We start from the raw sequence: 15,077 nt of genomic DNA on the forward strand, positions 1-15,077 counted from the left end.
ATTCAAAACCAGTAGTGAAAGTGGAGATGGTATTACTACATCTAGACTAGAGGCTATCAGCAAGAGACCTTTTGAAATCTTAGGCTGATAAAGTAATTTGGGGAAGTTTTTACACTTCACAAGACTGCCACATATGCCTTGGAGAAGAAATCTTAGCTGAATACCTAAATCCCTACTCTGCCACTAACCCATCGAGAGACACTGGACAAGTGACAGTCTCTTTGTGCTTCAGGTCCTTCATCTATAAAATGAGAGATTTGGAAGAACAGTCTTTAATATTTCAGCCAGCTCTGACATTCTCTGATTTTATGAGAGGAAATTATAAGATAATGAGGCTGAGGTTCAATTGTTGTGTGTGGACGGCATCACATTGTTTTATGTGGCACATTATTGACTGATCCGTTTAATGCAAGTCATGGCTACTTTCACTAGGCTGGTCAAGAAACCCTTGTCAGTTTCTCTCTGTCTGCTCTAGGGTCTTGTTATGACACCTCAGAAACACTGTCTTAGACAATCTGTAAAGAAGAGAGTTAAAAACATCCTCCCATCTTCTGCTTCATTAGACTGCTCCATAGGCATGCCATCATGCCACACATCCAGACAACCACAGCTTCTAGGAAGCATGGGATGAGTTAGATAAAGGTCAGCAAAGAAAGTACAATTGTCCTCAATTTCCTATGGCACTATTTTACTCCCTAGTTTTTTTTTTTTTCATAGCATTTTAAATTGACGTTAAACACAGACCGACTTTATTGAGATAAGTATCTGATCAAGAAAAAAAGAGGTGGTTGGTTACTTGCAGAAAATTATTTGGAAGGAAGACCAAGAAGGACAAGAGGAAGGAGAGACCAAACATGTGGAGAGGAACAGATATTCAGAGGGAGCTTACGGATCAAAGGCTGCCAGCAGGAAGTTAAGCAGGAGGCTGATGGACTGCTCCACTTGGATTTGGTGAGTGGTTGGCATCCGTTTGTTGAGCTGGTAGAAAATGGTGGATAGCACAGCCTCCAAGCGGGCCACACTGAGTTCTATGTTCGGGTCCAGGTTGTTCAGAGCGTTTTCCCGCAATGCTTCTATGACGTTCCAAATGTCCACCAGGTGCACTACACACAATTAAAGCAGAGGGAACACATCAGCCCAAATGCAGGGACAGGTGAGTTCATTATTTTACATGTACCATCTGTCTTGTTTTGTCAAGACCCCTCACAGCCTTCAATATGTGTTCAACTCCTGTAGGGGTTGACATAAGTAAATGTACATAGTGCCTGATCTCAAAGACTTGATGTGCAATGTATAATAGCAAAAAAATTATTTCCTGAAACCACAGTAGATAGTTATTTCCAATCTTCAAAATGACCCTTGAAATACAGCTACTATCTTTATGTTACATGTGAGAAACTGAGGACCAGGGAAGTTAACTGACAAATGCCAAGGTCCAAGGCCAGTCAATGGCAAAACTGGCATTCAAACTCATGTCTCCCTGACTTTTAAAAAATATTGAGCTATAATTGCCATATAACATCATGTAAGCATAAGTGTAAGGTGTACAACATGTTGATTTGATACATTTCTATATTGCAATGTGATTACTGCCATAGCATTAGCTAACACGTCATGTCCCATAATTATCATTTCTTTTTCTGTGGTGAGAACATTTAAGATCTAGTTTCTTAGCAACTTTGAAGTATATAGCACTTGTGATTAAAATTAACAAGGCTATCTGGCTTGAAAGCATTTTCCCATTGCACATACTGACCCCTTAAGAGAGAGAAAACCAACACTCAAATTCTAGTGTTTGAATAGATATCAAACCTGTATTTATTTAAAATATTTTCATTCATTTATATACTTTTTGTAGTACAAGGTTTGAAATAAAGAAGGGAAAGTTAAGGAAGGCAGGAAGAGAGGCAGGGGAAAAAGGAAAAGTAATCTCTAGAAGGCAGCAGCAGAACTTAGTCACAGATCACTTAGCCTGGGCAAGAACAAACAGTGTTTTGGCTTATATTGTTGAGTAGCTCATAAAACTTAAGTCATGGTTACTTTCACTAGGATAGTCAAGAACTTCATTTCTCTTTCTTCCCTGTTTGTGCTGAGGTCTTGTTATAATATCCCAGAAACCATCACCACAATCAAGACAGTGAACGTCTCCATCAGCCCAAAAGTTTTCTCCTGCTCCTTTTAATCCACCCCACCACTCCTCATTCCAGGCAAACACAGATATACTTTCCAAGATGCTTTTCTAGAATTTTATATAGCTGGAATTATACAGTATGTATTTTTTTTTTTTTTTTGGTCTGGATTCTTTTACTTGGTATAATTATCTTGAGACTCATCCATGTTGTAGTATGCATCCATAGTTTATTCCTTTACATTGTTGAACAATATACATTGTGTGGACATATCACAATTTAGTTATCAACTCACCTGTTGATGATACTTGGGTTGTTTCAGTTTTAGGTGAGCACAAGTGAAGTTGCTATGAACAATCTTGTACAAATATCTGTATAGACGTATGCTTCCATTTCTGTTGGTAAATACTTGGAAATGAAGTGGCTAGGTTGTATGGTTGGTGTACGTTTAATTTTTGAGGAACTTCCCAAGTGTTTTCCAACATAGCTGTACTATTTGCCATCCACATCAACAGTGTATGAAAATTCCAGTTTCTCTACAACTTCACCAAATTTAAGGTTCACTTTTCATGACACCTTTGCATTTGAAACAATTGAAAATTGTTGTCTTTCTCAGTGAAATACATACTCACATTTCAGTTCCTGAGAAATGGGCACACCATATATGCTTTGCTACCAACTCTCAAGTTTTAGTTTCCTACCTCTTTGTTCATTTCTAACACTATATTTAAAAAACAAAACTAACATCTATTGAACTTCTGGACTTGGGAGCCCAAAAGGACACTGGACTTGAAGTCCGAAGACCTACATCCAAATATGGCCCTCCTCCTCCAAGTGCATGCCCTCTTAGCCTCGAAGACTTGGAGCTTTACTTTCCTCATCTACAAAGCAGGGATGGTGTTCCTTAAATGGGAAAAAGTCACGAAGTCAAAAGTGGGAATGCCTGATACACTGAGACAGTACATTACACTTGAACAAACGAACAATGTGAATCATGTAAAAAAAAAAAAACAAACCCACAACTTTCTAGCATATCTCTGATTTGGGACAGAAGAATACAAATCACTTTCTAATTGAAATACTTAAATGTTTATTAGATTTGGATAAATTCAGATTTATGTGATTGCAAATTTGTTACCTTCTCTGGATATCACACAACAAGGAAATTATTTGTTTCTTAATGATATTCATTCAGTTTTTCAATTTGGCAACCAAGGTACTCCCAAGGAGATGGCATCTATAAGTTTGTTTATTTATTTAATTTCTTGAGGAATTAAGTTAATTTCTGTGGGAACTGGGATTCCTGTATTTATTTCCTTTATGCTTGATCTATAGATTCTCTGGATCTAGTCCTTTGGGGATATGTCTGGGTACAGAATGCAAAGATGTTGTTCCTGCCTCAGAGAACTAACAGTCAGGTGGGGATAGAGACATGATTCCCAATCACACAGATAATCAGAAATGATGACCTACCTTGACAGATAGGGTGCTAGGTACAAAATGGGATTATGAGATGGTTTGTGAAGAGGCCAGAGGAACAAGATAAGGCTGGCGAAGCACTATAGCTCTGGCAAGTCTTTTGGTCTTTATGCTGAAAGTATGAAGACACGGCTTTTAAATAGAGTGACATGCTCAGAAATGCAGCTTAAAAATGTCATTTCAGACTGTAAGGGAAGAGAGTAATGGATATGGACAAGCGTGCACGGCGGAAGTGGCTGGAGCCGCTGCTGTGGTCCCAGCAGAGATGGTGGTATTTTTTTTTTTTTTTTAAGATTCATTTATTTATTTTAGAGAAGGGGGGAGGAGTGGCAGAGGGAGAGGGACAGAGAGAATCTCTAGCAGACTCCCCACTGAGCGTGGAGCCCAACACAGGGCTGGATCTCATGACCCTGAGATCATGACCTGAGTGAAAGCCAAGAGTCAAACGACTGAGCCACCCAGGTGCCCCGAGAAAATGATATTTTTGCAGAGGGGTGACAGTACACAGAAAAACCGTAATCATGCACATTATACACACTTCTCTTCCAAAAGTGGCAAAAGGCAGAGTTTGGAATCACAAAGATTGAGGTTTCACTCCTGGCTCTCCTAATAACTGTAAAACTGTGGGCAAGTTATTTCTCCTCTATACATTTTATTATTTCCTTTTTAGAAATGAGGAGACGAATAACATCCAGAGAGAGTTGTAGTGAGGAGAAAAGAGAAAAAGGATAGACAAGTGCTGACCACAGAGTTTGGTACATAGGTGCTCAACAAATGATAGCTATTAGTGTTAAAATAATTAAACACCGGGGCGCCTGGGTGGCTCAGATGGTTAAGCATCTGCCTTCGGCTCAGGTCATGATCCCGGGGTCCCGGGATCGAGCCCCACGTCTGGCTCCTGACTCGGCGGGGAGCCTGCTTCTCCCTTGCCCTCTGCCTCTCCCCTGCTCATGCTCTCGCTCTCTCTCTGTATCTCTCTGTTTCAAATGAATAAATAAAATCTTAAAAAAAAAAAAATAATTAAACACCTTCTGATCTACAGCCGTACTGTCCTCTTACTAATTTCCAAGATCTGTGACTCCAAATCTAAGTTTTAGCACAGTCCCCTCAAATTCAATAACCTAATTAACATATAATTTTGAGCATATACTATATAGGCAATATAAAAGAAGCTTAAACTACATCCCAGCCACAGAAGCAGATACTATTCAGTCTAACTGTCATAAATCCTGAGTTAGTGGAGTTTGAATCGATTTTGCCATATTTGATCATTAGAGACCTGGTGGGGAAGGCCCTCTTTCATAGAGACTTCTTGGAAATTTTATTTCATTGGTAACTACTCTGGGAGGTGCAGATCACAGTGCAGAATTGTGCAGGTTCTTGGACAGTAGGTTCGACCAACTTCTCCTACTGACCTTGAGCAAGTCACTTAACGTCCTTAAGTTTCAGTTTCCACATCTGTAAAATGGGGACAATGATAGTTGCTCCACAAAAACAACAAAAAACAGTTGCTCCACTGCAGGGTTATTGTGGGGATCAAATGAGATAATCCATATAAAGCACTTCACATAGTGCTTAGTGCCTAAGAAGCACTTAATATCCATTAATTATTATTGAAAGGGGATCACAAGCCTTTTGCTTAATGAGATAGGAGCACTAAGAAATGTGCTGAGAGTCATAAGGAAGCTATTAGGAAGTCTGTTTTAAAAGTCTGACAGTTGTATAAACATGTTGTTTACTCTTGCGCCATCAAATCATTTTAGAAAATGAAGACATTTAGGTTGTGCAGTGATGACTATATACCACTAGATGGCACTGTGCACACTTCACTAAATATCCATCAAGCTTTCATGATAAGCACCTGCTATTAGGCACAGGCTTAGGAAGTGGGGTTTCCTCATCTACATCCACATTACTGCATACATTTTTTACTAATATACTAGATAAAGCAATGGTTTGTATAATAAAGTTAATTAGTTAACACTAACCATATCAAATATAAACATGTATTCTTAAAAGTAGTACTTCTTAGAATCTTAAAAATAATATCAGTGTAAATTTTGGACATTATTAATACCTAACAGTTTGTATTTGTAAATAAATGAAAGTAGACAAAGCCTCAATAGTTTGTCTTCAATCCAGGCAATCTCAAGTATTTTATATATATATATAAGAAGTGCTCTTTGGAGCAGTGAGCAGGTCTCAAACTGTGGCTTCTGATTCCACAGGTCTGGAGTTTGGCCAGGGCATCCCTGGTTTCTGCTGCTCCTTAGGTCATCTTGAAAAGCAACGATGTTTGAGAACCACGGCTATGAGCATGACTTAAAGAGATGAGAGATAAGAACAGGAAATTGATGCTCATTTGAGCTAGAGGAATTTATTTAAAAGGTATCACAAGAATCCAGGGAACAAGGATCGTGGTCAAGAAAGCCACAGGCAAACTGGCCAGTTGTTAAGATTTTATCAAATAAATAATTTATTTTTATGCCCTTATTCAGGCCTTTAATCATGACAAAACAATGTTTAAAAAGCTCTTAGGGAAGAGAAATTCAGTTAAGTGGTATGCTTTGCCAGGGTCAACAAATGCATTTTGATGTGATTACACTGAAGATATTAGCCACATTGACCAATACTGAGTTGGGAAAGAAAATGTTAATAAAATGCAATTTTTGTATTTGATTTCCATTCATGAGCCATGAGCTATATCTTTCAAAATATGAATTGAAACAACATCGGAGTAGCTCACCAAATTATTTTATTCTTCCAAAGTCAACACTCCCTTGCTCCCACAGTATATACCTTTATCACCAAGACTGTTCTCTGTGCTAAGGATCCTTGGAGAGAAGCATCACAGCTTACAAAGATGACATTTTAGTTTCACTTTAATTTCCTGGGTAAGGTGCCTGATGGAATAGAGCTTCAGGAAAAGGTCTACAACATATTTTTGGTATAAAATCAAATAGGATATCATGCCAATCCTCAGAGGCCCAGGCAGTACACCTATTGCCCATTAGGAAAAAGTATTCAGTTTTCCTCAAATTGTGTTTGTAGACCAGCATCATTATTCAAAATGAGGTATAGTAATTGTTGGCTCAATAGCTGTCATACCGTAAATGAAATTGAACTAAATTCAATTGAACAAGCATTTATTAAGCCTATTATTTTCCAAAGTATTGTACCAATGATTGTAAAAATAATAAGAGAAGGTAAATGAAAAGAAAGATCTGAACAATAACTAATTTCTCACTGCCAGTGTTTAACTTTGCTCAGAATATATTTAATAATTTCAGAAGCAAGAGGATCTAGTATTTTATCTTCCTTCTGGGTAGGCATTTTAGCCTTCACTAGACAGTTTGTGTAGGTTTCTTCAATATGCCTTTAGCATTCCCTACATTCTAGTGCTCTAGTTTGGGTTTTTACTGCCTTCTACATAGATTTTTACAGTAAGCCTTCTTACTCCTCTCCAGTTTCTGCCCTCTTCCATCTGTCCTAAGAAAGGGTATAAGTCCCAGCTCTGGCCATGCCATTCTCCATTACCTATTGAGTAAAACCCAAGCTTTTAAGCTTGAAAACCAATGTTTGGACTCCAGTCTCCCAACCTTATTTATTTATTTATTTATAAAGATTTATTTATTTGAGAGAGTGAGATCGCGAGAGCAAGTGGTGGGAGGGGCAGAGGGAGAGAATCTTCAAGCAGACTCCCTGCTGAGTGTAGAATGGAGTTGGGGCTTGACTTGGAGCTCGAATTCACAACCCATGAGATCATGACCAGGGCTGAAACCAAGAGTTGGAAGCTTAACTGACTGAGCCACCCAGGTACTGGTCCAATCTCCCAATCTGTAACCTCATCTCTTATTCACCTCCAGCTTTTTCCAAGAATCTTATGCCCCAGCCACACTGGGCTTCTTATAATTCCAGAATATGCGTTTGACTTTCTTGCACTGACATATTATACTCTTCATCAGGTACACTCTTCAGCTGACTGTCTTTCAAGGTATTACACTCATGTATGCATGAGGAAGCCCTGATACCTTCTCGTGGAATTACACTCTCCCGCTTGTTGCTCCCAGACAACTTCCTATATCAGATCATTTATGACACTCTGCATTTCTCACAGTTACTAATGGTCAAATTGTTCCTTCTACTTTTTTTTTTTGATAAACCCTGACTGAACTTCAGAGGAGAGGAGGATCTCTGAAATGATGAACTAAATTTTATGGTTAGGGTCATGTGTGTTTGGAGGGAAAGGATCTGTGACTTTCATCAGATTCTCCCAAAGATGCACGAGGAGAAAGGTTTAAGAACCACAGCAGTAAATGATAACGAACTTGAAGACGTGTACTATGTCTTGTTCATCTCTGTAGTCCTCATAGCTACTTGCATATGCCTTGTTCAAACTGGATGCTCACCAATGCTAGGTGAATGGAACAGGGTAGCATGCCTACTGCTTGCCAGTCACCACCTATAATCTCTAGAAGCTTTCTTTCCCTTTACCTCAGTGTTTCAGGAAAGCTCAATAGGCTCATGGAGCATGGCTTCCCACAGGACTTCCATTATTCCTTACACACTCTGACTTGAGCAGATGGCCAGAATCCTAGATGCCAGAGGTGACATTTCAAGAGAAAGAGCATCCACAGGGCTGGCAACCATGAGGAACTGCCTTCCACTTTTTCTTCCCAGTTGTTGCTCTCAGGGGCGCTGCACCAGGTGCCAGTCTGGCCACGATGAACTCGGACCGACCAAGTACACAGGGCCCCTGAAGAGCAGGTAAGGAGCAGTCACGGGCAAATGTCACTTTTTTCTGCACTCACGCTGTACCATTTGTGTATAATTAATTGTCTTTCTGCAATAAGAGTAAAAAAAAATGGGATAGACATTGAAAATGCATTTCATTCACCCATTCAGAAAATTGTTATGACTCAGTTTCCTAGTGCGTAGGAAAATGGTTTGGGAGCTAGGTTAGTGTTTGGGGTTCTAGAGGGCTACTCTGCAGATTATCTGCAGGTATCTTACGTGAGGTTAAGAATATGAGAAGTGTATCTAATGTAAAAAAAAAATAAATAAATCTTTAAAAGGCCGTAGAAAACACCGATGAGGAAATGTCTAACACAGGAAACCAAGGTACGCAGGAGGCAATGTTTCAGACCCCTGTTTTGTACCTTTTCAAAATCTTGGCTCCACCTCTTTCTCTAGCCCCAGCGGGAGTGACCGGCATGGCGTAGACTGCCCGGCTCAGCATAGCCACCACCAGACAGCACTTGGCTGCAGGCTCTTGCTCCAAACCTCCGATGCCCCAGCACTAACACCTGGAACCTGCCCAGCACCCACACAACGGCAACCCAGACATGCGGGGGGATTAATGCTTGGAGGCCACCCTTGGCCAGTGCAAGACAGAGCAGCTAGATTAGGACTTCCTCCTTGTGTCCCCTGGGTGGAAAGTTCTGGAGCCTTTCAGAAGGTTCCTTAGAAGTTCCTGCACTGTCTGTTGGCTTTCCTCCCTTGTTCGACTTCCGCTCTGGAACAGCAAAGGAGCGGCTTCCGCAAAAGCCTTGCTGTGGAGTCTGCTTTCTGGGAAACACGGGCTCAAGCACTGATTCTAACCAAGTCCCCGTCTATCACTGGTTGAACACTTTCAGAATAACAAATGAGAAGAAAATGATGATGATGACCATGTTCAAAACAGATTCTGATTCTGTGTGGTCAAATAACTCTTCCTCAACCTATCCTTCTCTACAATATGATATCACGGTCCTATTCAGCAGTGTTGAATTTGGAAATTAAAATACATCAGACTTGATCTTCCACTGGAGTTTATTATTTTTGAGAAGCTAAGCTACTCAGGGCTGATGCATTATTAGCTTTGTAGCAGGCTCTCTGTTTACCATGGCATTTGGCTAATATTTGGAAGTTAGAAGTTGAGTTCTCAATTATATGATTTGATCTGGTGTTTATTCAGAAGAAGCCATTTAACATCTCTTGTGCTATGCTCTCCTCACCTGAAATGAACAGAACTTTACAATTCCTGATAAAAAAGGAGGTAAAGCAGAAGTCCTAGCCCAACATCATGAATGATTAAAAATAGCTAATTTGGGACACCTGGGTAGCTCAGTCAGTTAAGCATCTGCCTTTGGCTCAGGTCATGATCCCAGGGGGCCAGGGATCGAGTGCCACATCAGGCTCCTTGTTCAGTGGGGAGCCTGCTTCTCCCTCTGCCTGCCGTTCCCCCTGCTTGTGCTCTCTCTCACTATCTCTCTTTCTGTGTCAAATAAATAAATGAAATCTTTAAAAAATAAATAAAAATAGAAATAGCTTATTTATTTCAATAGCTACAGATATATTTGATTTCCTTAACCACCACACTTATAAGTAATTTTTTTTTCTTCAGAAAATGACAGTTTGCTCAAGGGACTTACAGGCTAGATATAAGCTGATACAGCAAAATTTTAGACTGTACCTACTATTTGATAGTCACAAAACCAGAAGCTTTATAATAAATAGAACATATCATTAGATTCTAAACTTGAGGTTATTCTAATACTAAATTTGACAACTAAGGAATATTTTTTTTTACTCTATTCTTTTTTTTTTAATTTTATTATGTTATGTTAATCACCATACATTATATCATTAGTTTTTGATGTAGTGTTCCATGATTCATTGTTTGCGTATAACACCCAGTGCTCCTTTCAGTACGTGCCCTCTTTAATACCCATCACCAGGCTAACTTATCCCCCCATCCCCCTCCCCTCTAGAACCCTCAGTTTGTTTCTCAGAGTCCATAGTCTGTCATGGTTCGTCTCTCCCTCTGATTTCCCCCCCTTCATTTTACCCTTCCTACTATCTTCTTTTTTTTAACATATAATGTATTATTTATTTCAGAGGTACAGGTCTGTGATTCATCGGTCTTACACAATTCACAGCGCTCACCATAGCACATACCCTCCCCAATGTCTATCACCCAGCGACCCCATCCCTCCCACCCCCCACCACTCCAGCACCCCTCAGTTTGTTTCCTGAGATTAAGAATTCCTCATATCAGTGAGATCATATGATACATGTCTTTCTCTGATTGACTTATTTTGCTCAGCATAATACCCTCCAGTTCCATCCACGTCGTTGCAAATGGCAAGATTTCATTCCTTTTGATGGCTGCATAATATTCCATTGCATATATATACCACATCTTCTTTATCCATTCATCTGTTGATGGACATCTTGGCTCTTTCCATAGCTGGCTATTGTGGATATTGCTGCTCTAAACATCGGGGTGCACGTACCCCTTCTGATCACTACATTTGTATCTTTGGGGTAAATACCCAATAGTGCAATTGCTGGATCATATGGTAGCTCTATTTTCAACTTTTTGAGAAACCTCCATACTGTTTTCCAGAGTGGCTGCACCAGCTTGCATTCCCACCAACAGCGTAGGAGGGTTCCCCTTTCTCTGCATCCCCGCCAACATCTGTCATTTCTTGACTTGCTAATTTTAGCCATTCTGACTGGTGTGAGGTGGTATCTCATTGAAGTTTTAATTTGGATTTTCCTGATGCTGAGCGATGTTGAGCAACACTAAGGAATATCATCCTTCTCCACCCACCCCCGCCATGGTCTAGAATAATGCTTGGCATGCAGCAAGCCTTGGTCCGTATTTGTTGAATGAAAAAATAAATGAGTGGCTGCTGGTAACATCAACAAAATGTCAACAAAGTCTCCTTGATTTAGTCCTCATGGGTCACAGGGGTGGTTATGTGGGAGTGGCCATCCTTCCATTCCTGTCTTCCCGACTGTCTTCTGTTTCCTCTTAGTGTTTGCCAGAGCCCCAAGATCCTGGGAGCCAGGCTATAGGATGGCACCCTCTGGGTGTCCCTTCATTGCTCAGCTCACTGGCTCTGGGCTGATCCAGCAGGTTCCCAGGAACACAGCTTGGCAGACTACTAAGGGAAGGCCACTGAATATTAGTTGCTGGATGGCACTGAGAAGCTTGAAAGGCCTTCATTCCTCTGTATGCATCACTCTTATCCAACGGGCTGGGGCATGTAAACATGAGGTTCTCTTCTAAACTGTGAGTGTAAAAGTGCTCAGTGGTTCCAGCTTCCTGGTCTAATGCCGAAGCAGGAGGAAGGGAAGGAAGCCGATGGCTGTTTCCTCCAGACACCCAGAAACAAGACTATAGGCATTAGTTTAGTTCATAGGTTGTGCAGGGGCAGCAGACTGGGAAGACAAAGCTCCTAGCATTCTCTAAAAATAAAAATACTAACAAGAAAACAGAGCTCTGAATCTTTAAGATCTTAAAAATAGAAGCAAGGAAAGGGAGAAGCAGCTTTAATTAAACCCATATCACAAGCCCCAGAACCGTAAAAGCATAGCTTTGTTCTACCAGAAGTTTGCTCTGATGAAGGGGAAACAGTTTTGCCATAGGTCTAGAGTGCCCGGAGAGGAGCAGGTTTTCCGCTGCCATATTATAAGGCATCTCAAATGGGTTTATGTACTGCTGCTCCCGCCAACTTCCCCACAGGGAGTTTTTAAGAATGTCAGACTCTAGTGCAATGCCTTTCCCTTTATTCTAAACAAGTGTCTAGAATGATTCAACTTCAGGAGTGAAAATACATATCCAAATCACTTGGAGCACAGATAATTATGCTCCAAGGCTTTGCCATGTGCCACCCATTTCCCTAACTGAACATTCCTGCTCTTCCTTCTGACTTCTTGACAGGAAAGAGTCTTATCTCTGTCCTTCAGACACATCTCTTTTTTGGGGATCTGTTTCTGTCGCCTGAGTATTTCCTTTAAACTTTATTTTTTTCACCCAAGGCTCTATATGTCATTATCTGGAAAAGAGAAAAGTCCATGATGCTGGGCAGTGTGGTAGGCAGAGTCCTAAGATGCCCTCTTCCTCTTCACATCTCCACACCCCCCAAGATTCCTGGCCCTCAGTGTTGACATACCTTCTCCATTGTTGAATCAAACAAGAATTCAAGTACTGCTCTGAAGGGATTTTGCAGGTGTAATTAAGGTCTCAAGTCAGTTGACCTTAAGATAGGGAGATTTTCTGGGGGAGCCTGACCTAATCACATAAGTCCTTTATTTTTTTTTTCCTAAAGACTTTATTTATTTATTTGAGATAGAGCGAGAGAGCGAGAGCATGAGTGGGGTGAGAGGCAGAGGGAGAAGCAGACTTCCTGCTGAGCAGGGAGCTTGATGCGGGGCTTGATCCTGTGACTCGATCCTGGGACTCTGGGATCATGACTTTAGCCGAAGGCAGACGCTTAACTGACTGAGCCACCCAGGCACCCCTACATAAGTCTTTTAAAAGCAGAGAGTTTTCTCTGGCTGATCACAGAGGAGGAGAAAATCAGAGAGACCCACTCTGCCTCGCATGGAAGGAGAAGCAAACATCTAGGGGGCCATGTGGCAAGGAATGCAGGTGGCTTGTAGGAACTGGGAGTAGTCCCCCTTGCTGATTGTCAGCAAGGAATGGAGCCCTCAGCCCTTCAACCATAAGGAAATGAATTCTGCCAACAGCCAGTTCACTCAGAAGAGAACCCTGAGCCCCAGATGAGAACCACAGACCCTGGGAGACCCTAGGCTGAGAATCCAGTCACACTGTGTTTGATTTCTGACCTATAGAAACTATAAGATAGTAAATGTGTGTTGTTTTAAGTAGCTAAGTGTGGGGCAATTTGTTATGTAATGATAGAAAACAGATACAGGCAGCCCAAAATCCACATGCTTAAAAATATGGCAGGAGGAATATGCTGGTACACCAACTTGAATAAAATTGAATGGGATATTAGTATTTATTTCAAAAAAAGCATATCTAGGGGTGTCTGGATGGCTCAGTCGGTTAAGCATCTGCCTTCTGCTCAGGTCATGATCCTGGGGTTCTGGGATCAAACCCCGAGTCGGGCTCCCTGCTTGGCGGGGAGTCTGCTTCTCCCTCTCTCTACTCCTCCTCCCTGCTCATGCTCGCTCTCTCTCTCTCTCTCTCTCTCAAGATAAATAAATAAAATCTTAAAAAAAAAAAAACATATCTGAAGGCTACTCCTGAAGGCATAAGACTAATCACTTGGCTGGTGAAAAATGAATCTAGTGGAGCCTACTCACTCACTCATAAAAGAATATTCCTCCTGGACCCACCACGTATCTAGCACTCACATAGGTTAATTTCACAGTGACAGAGAAGCCATTAGGTAAACAGGTGTCTACATTTTTCTTTCTTTTCTTTTTTTTTTTGGTTCTAGAAACCTTGAAAGAAGTTTAGAGCATTAAGGCAAAAGCATGTGTTCTAACTCTATAACTGGATGAGGAATACTTATATTTCTTTTATTAGAGGGAAGATATTTGAGAAACTCTGAAAGCTCAGATACAAATATATACCTTTCCTCCTCTTTTCCTTTTAAGCAAAATTTTAACTAAATTTTAGTTGATATGAGTGACAGAAAATTCAGGCTGTGACCAGAAGAACTAAAGGAAGGCGCCTCCTTACTTTTGTTCCCTTTTTTAAACAGGAGGGATTCGAGAGTTCTGATTTATTTCTCTTGTTCCCTTTTATTGTTCATGAACTTAAGGCTGCATTCCATTGACTCCAAAGTAATTTCTGAAAAAAGATCTGCTGACATTACAGGGTATCTGGATCATTAACCATGTCAGTGCTGACCAAGGAAATAATGTTCTGGCAGAAAATAGTTATTTGTTTAAAACAAAGGCTGAGATGTTGCCATTGCACACATCCTTATAGATGGCATATAGGTTATTTATTTTTGTGGAAAGTTCTCAGGAAACCTGGAAGCTAAAGATAACGCTGTTGATTAGAAAGCAGAATTAGAAATATTATGCGTATTCTCCCCATTCTGTCCTATTCCTCCTAGAAAATAAAATTGCCAACTTGGTGTCCCCTAATTTTTAGGGCATCCATCTTTTTGTTCCATTAGGGGATGTACTAGTCATGGCACGGGGAGGGAGGTTATGACAGGGTACAAAAATGAATGGTAAGGGGAAGAAGCTGACTTGAAAAATAGATCCCACGGAGAAGAGTCGAAGGAATAAAGAATCTTTTGCTTGAAAAAAAGAAAAGACGGTTTCTCACAATTTTTCATTTATAACAGAGGTTGGTAAATATCTTTTTTGTGTGTGGACAGTGGGGCACTACCAGATTACATAGTAATATTATGTAGATATTATGCTGGCATATATATAATAAGAAAGAAAACAAATTTACACAATATTTTTCTGATGAAATTGAAAATATAATAATGGAGGGCAATTTTTTTTCAATGCTTGTTTACCAATAAGAAGCCTGGAATTTGTGGGGGGAAGGACAACATTTGGCTTAACTGGGATTATAAGTAGTGTTCCCTATTTTAAAATCATTACAAATACTCATCTGTAAAAACTCCTATTTCACAATCTATACAAAAGTAGGTGCTGAGCTGCATTTAGTGCATAAGCCACAGTTTTCTGGCCTCTTCT

General features: G+C 40.4%; 1 protein-coding gene across 16 annotated transcripts in view; it reads right to left on the minus strand.

Annotated features, from left to right (window-relative positions):
* The window catches only part of DTNA (dystrobrevin alpha), a 340,154-nt gene that overhangs the window by 91,515 nt on the left and 233,562 nt on the right, over positions 1 to 15,077 (minus strand). For all 16 annotated transcript variants that reach the window (XM_078060439.1, XM_078060446.1, XM_078060445.1 and 13 more), the window contains one exon: positions 890 to 1,103. In XM_078060439.1, the coding sequence (XP_077916565.1) occupies positions 890 to 1,103 (214 nt within the window). The remainder of the gene's footprint in view (positions 1 to 889; positions 1,104 to 15,077) is intronic.

Source organism: Halichoerus grypus, chromosome 13, assembly GCF_964656455.1.
Source record: "Halichoerus grypus chromosome 13, mHalGry1.hap1.1, whole genome shotgun sequence".
Taxonomy (NCBI): domain Eukaryota; kingdom Metazoa; phylum Chordata; class Mammalia; order Carnivora; family Phocidae; genus Halichoerus; species Halichoerus grypus.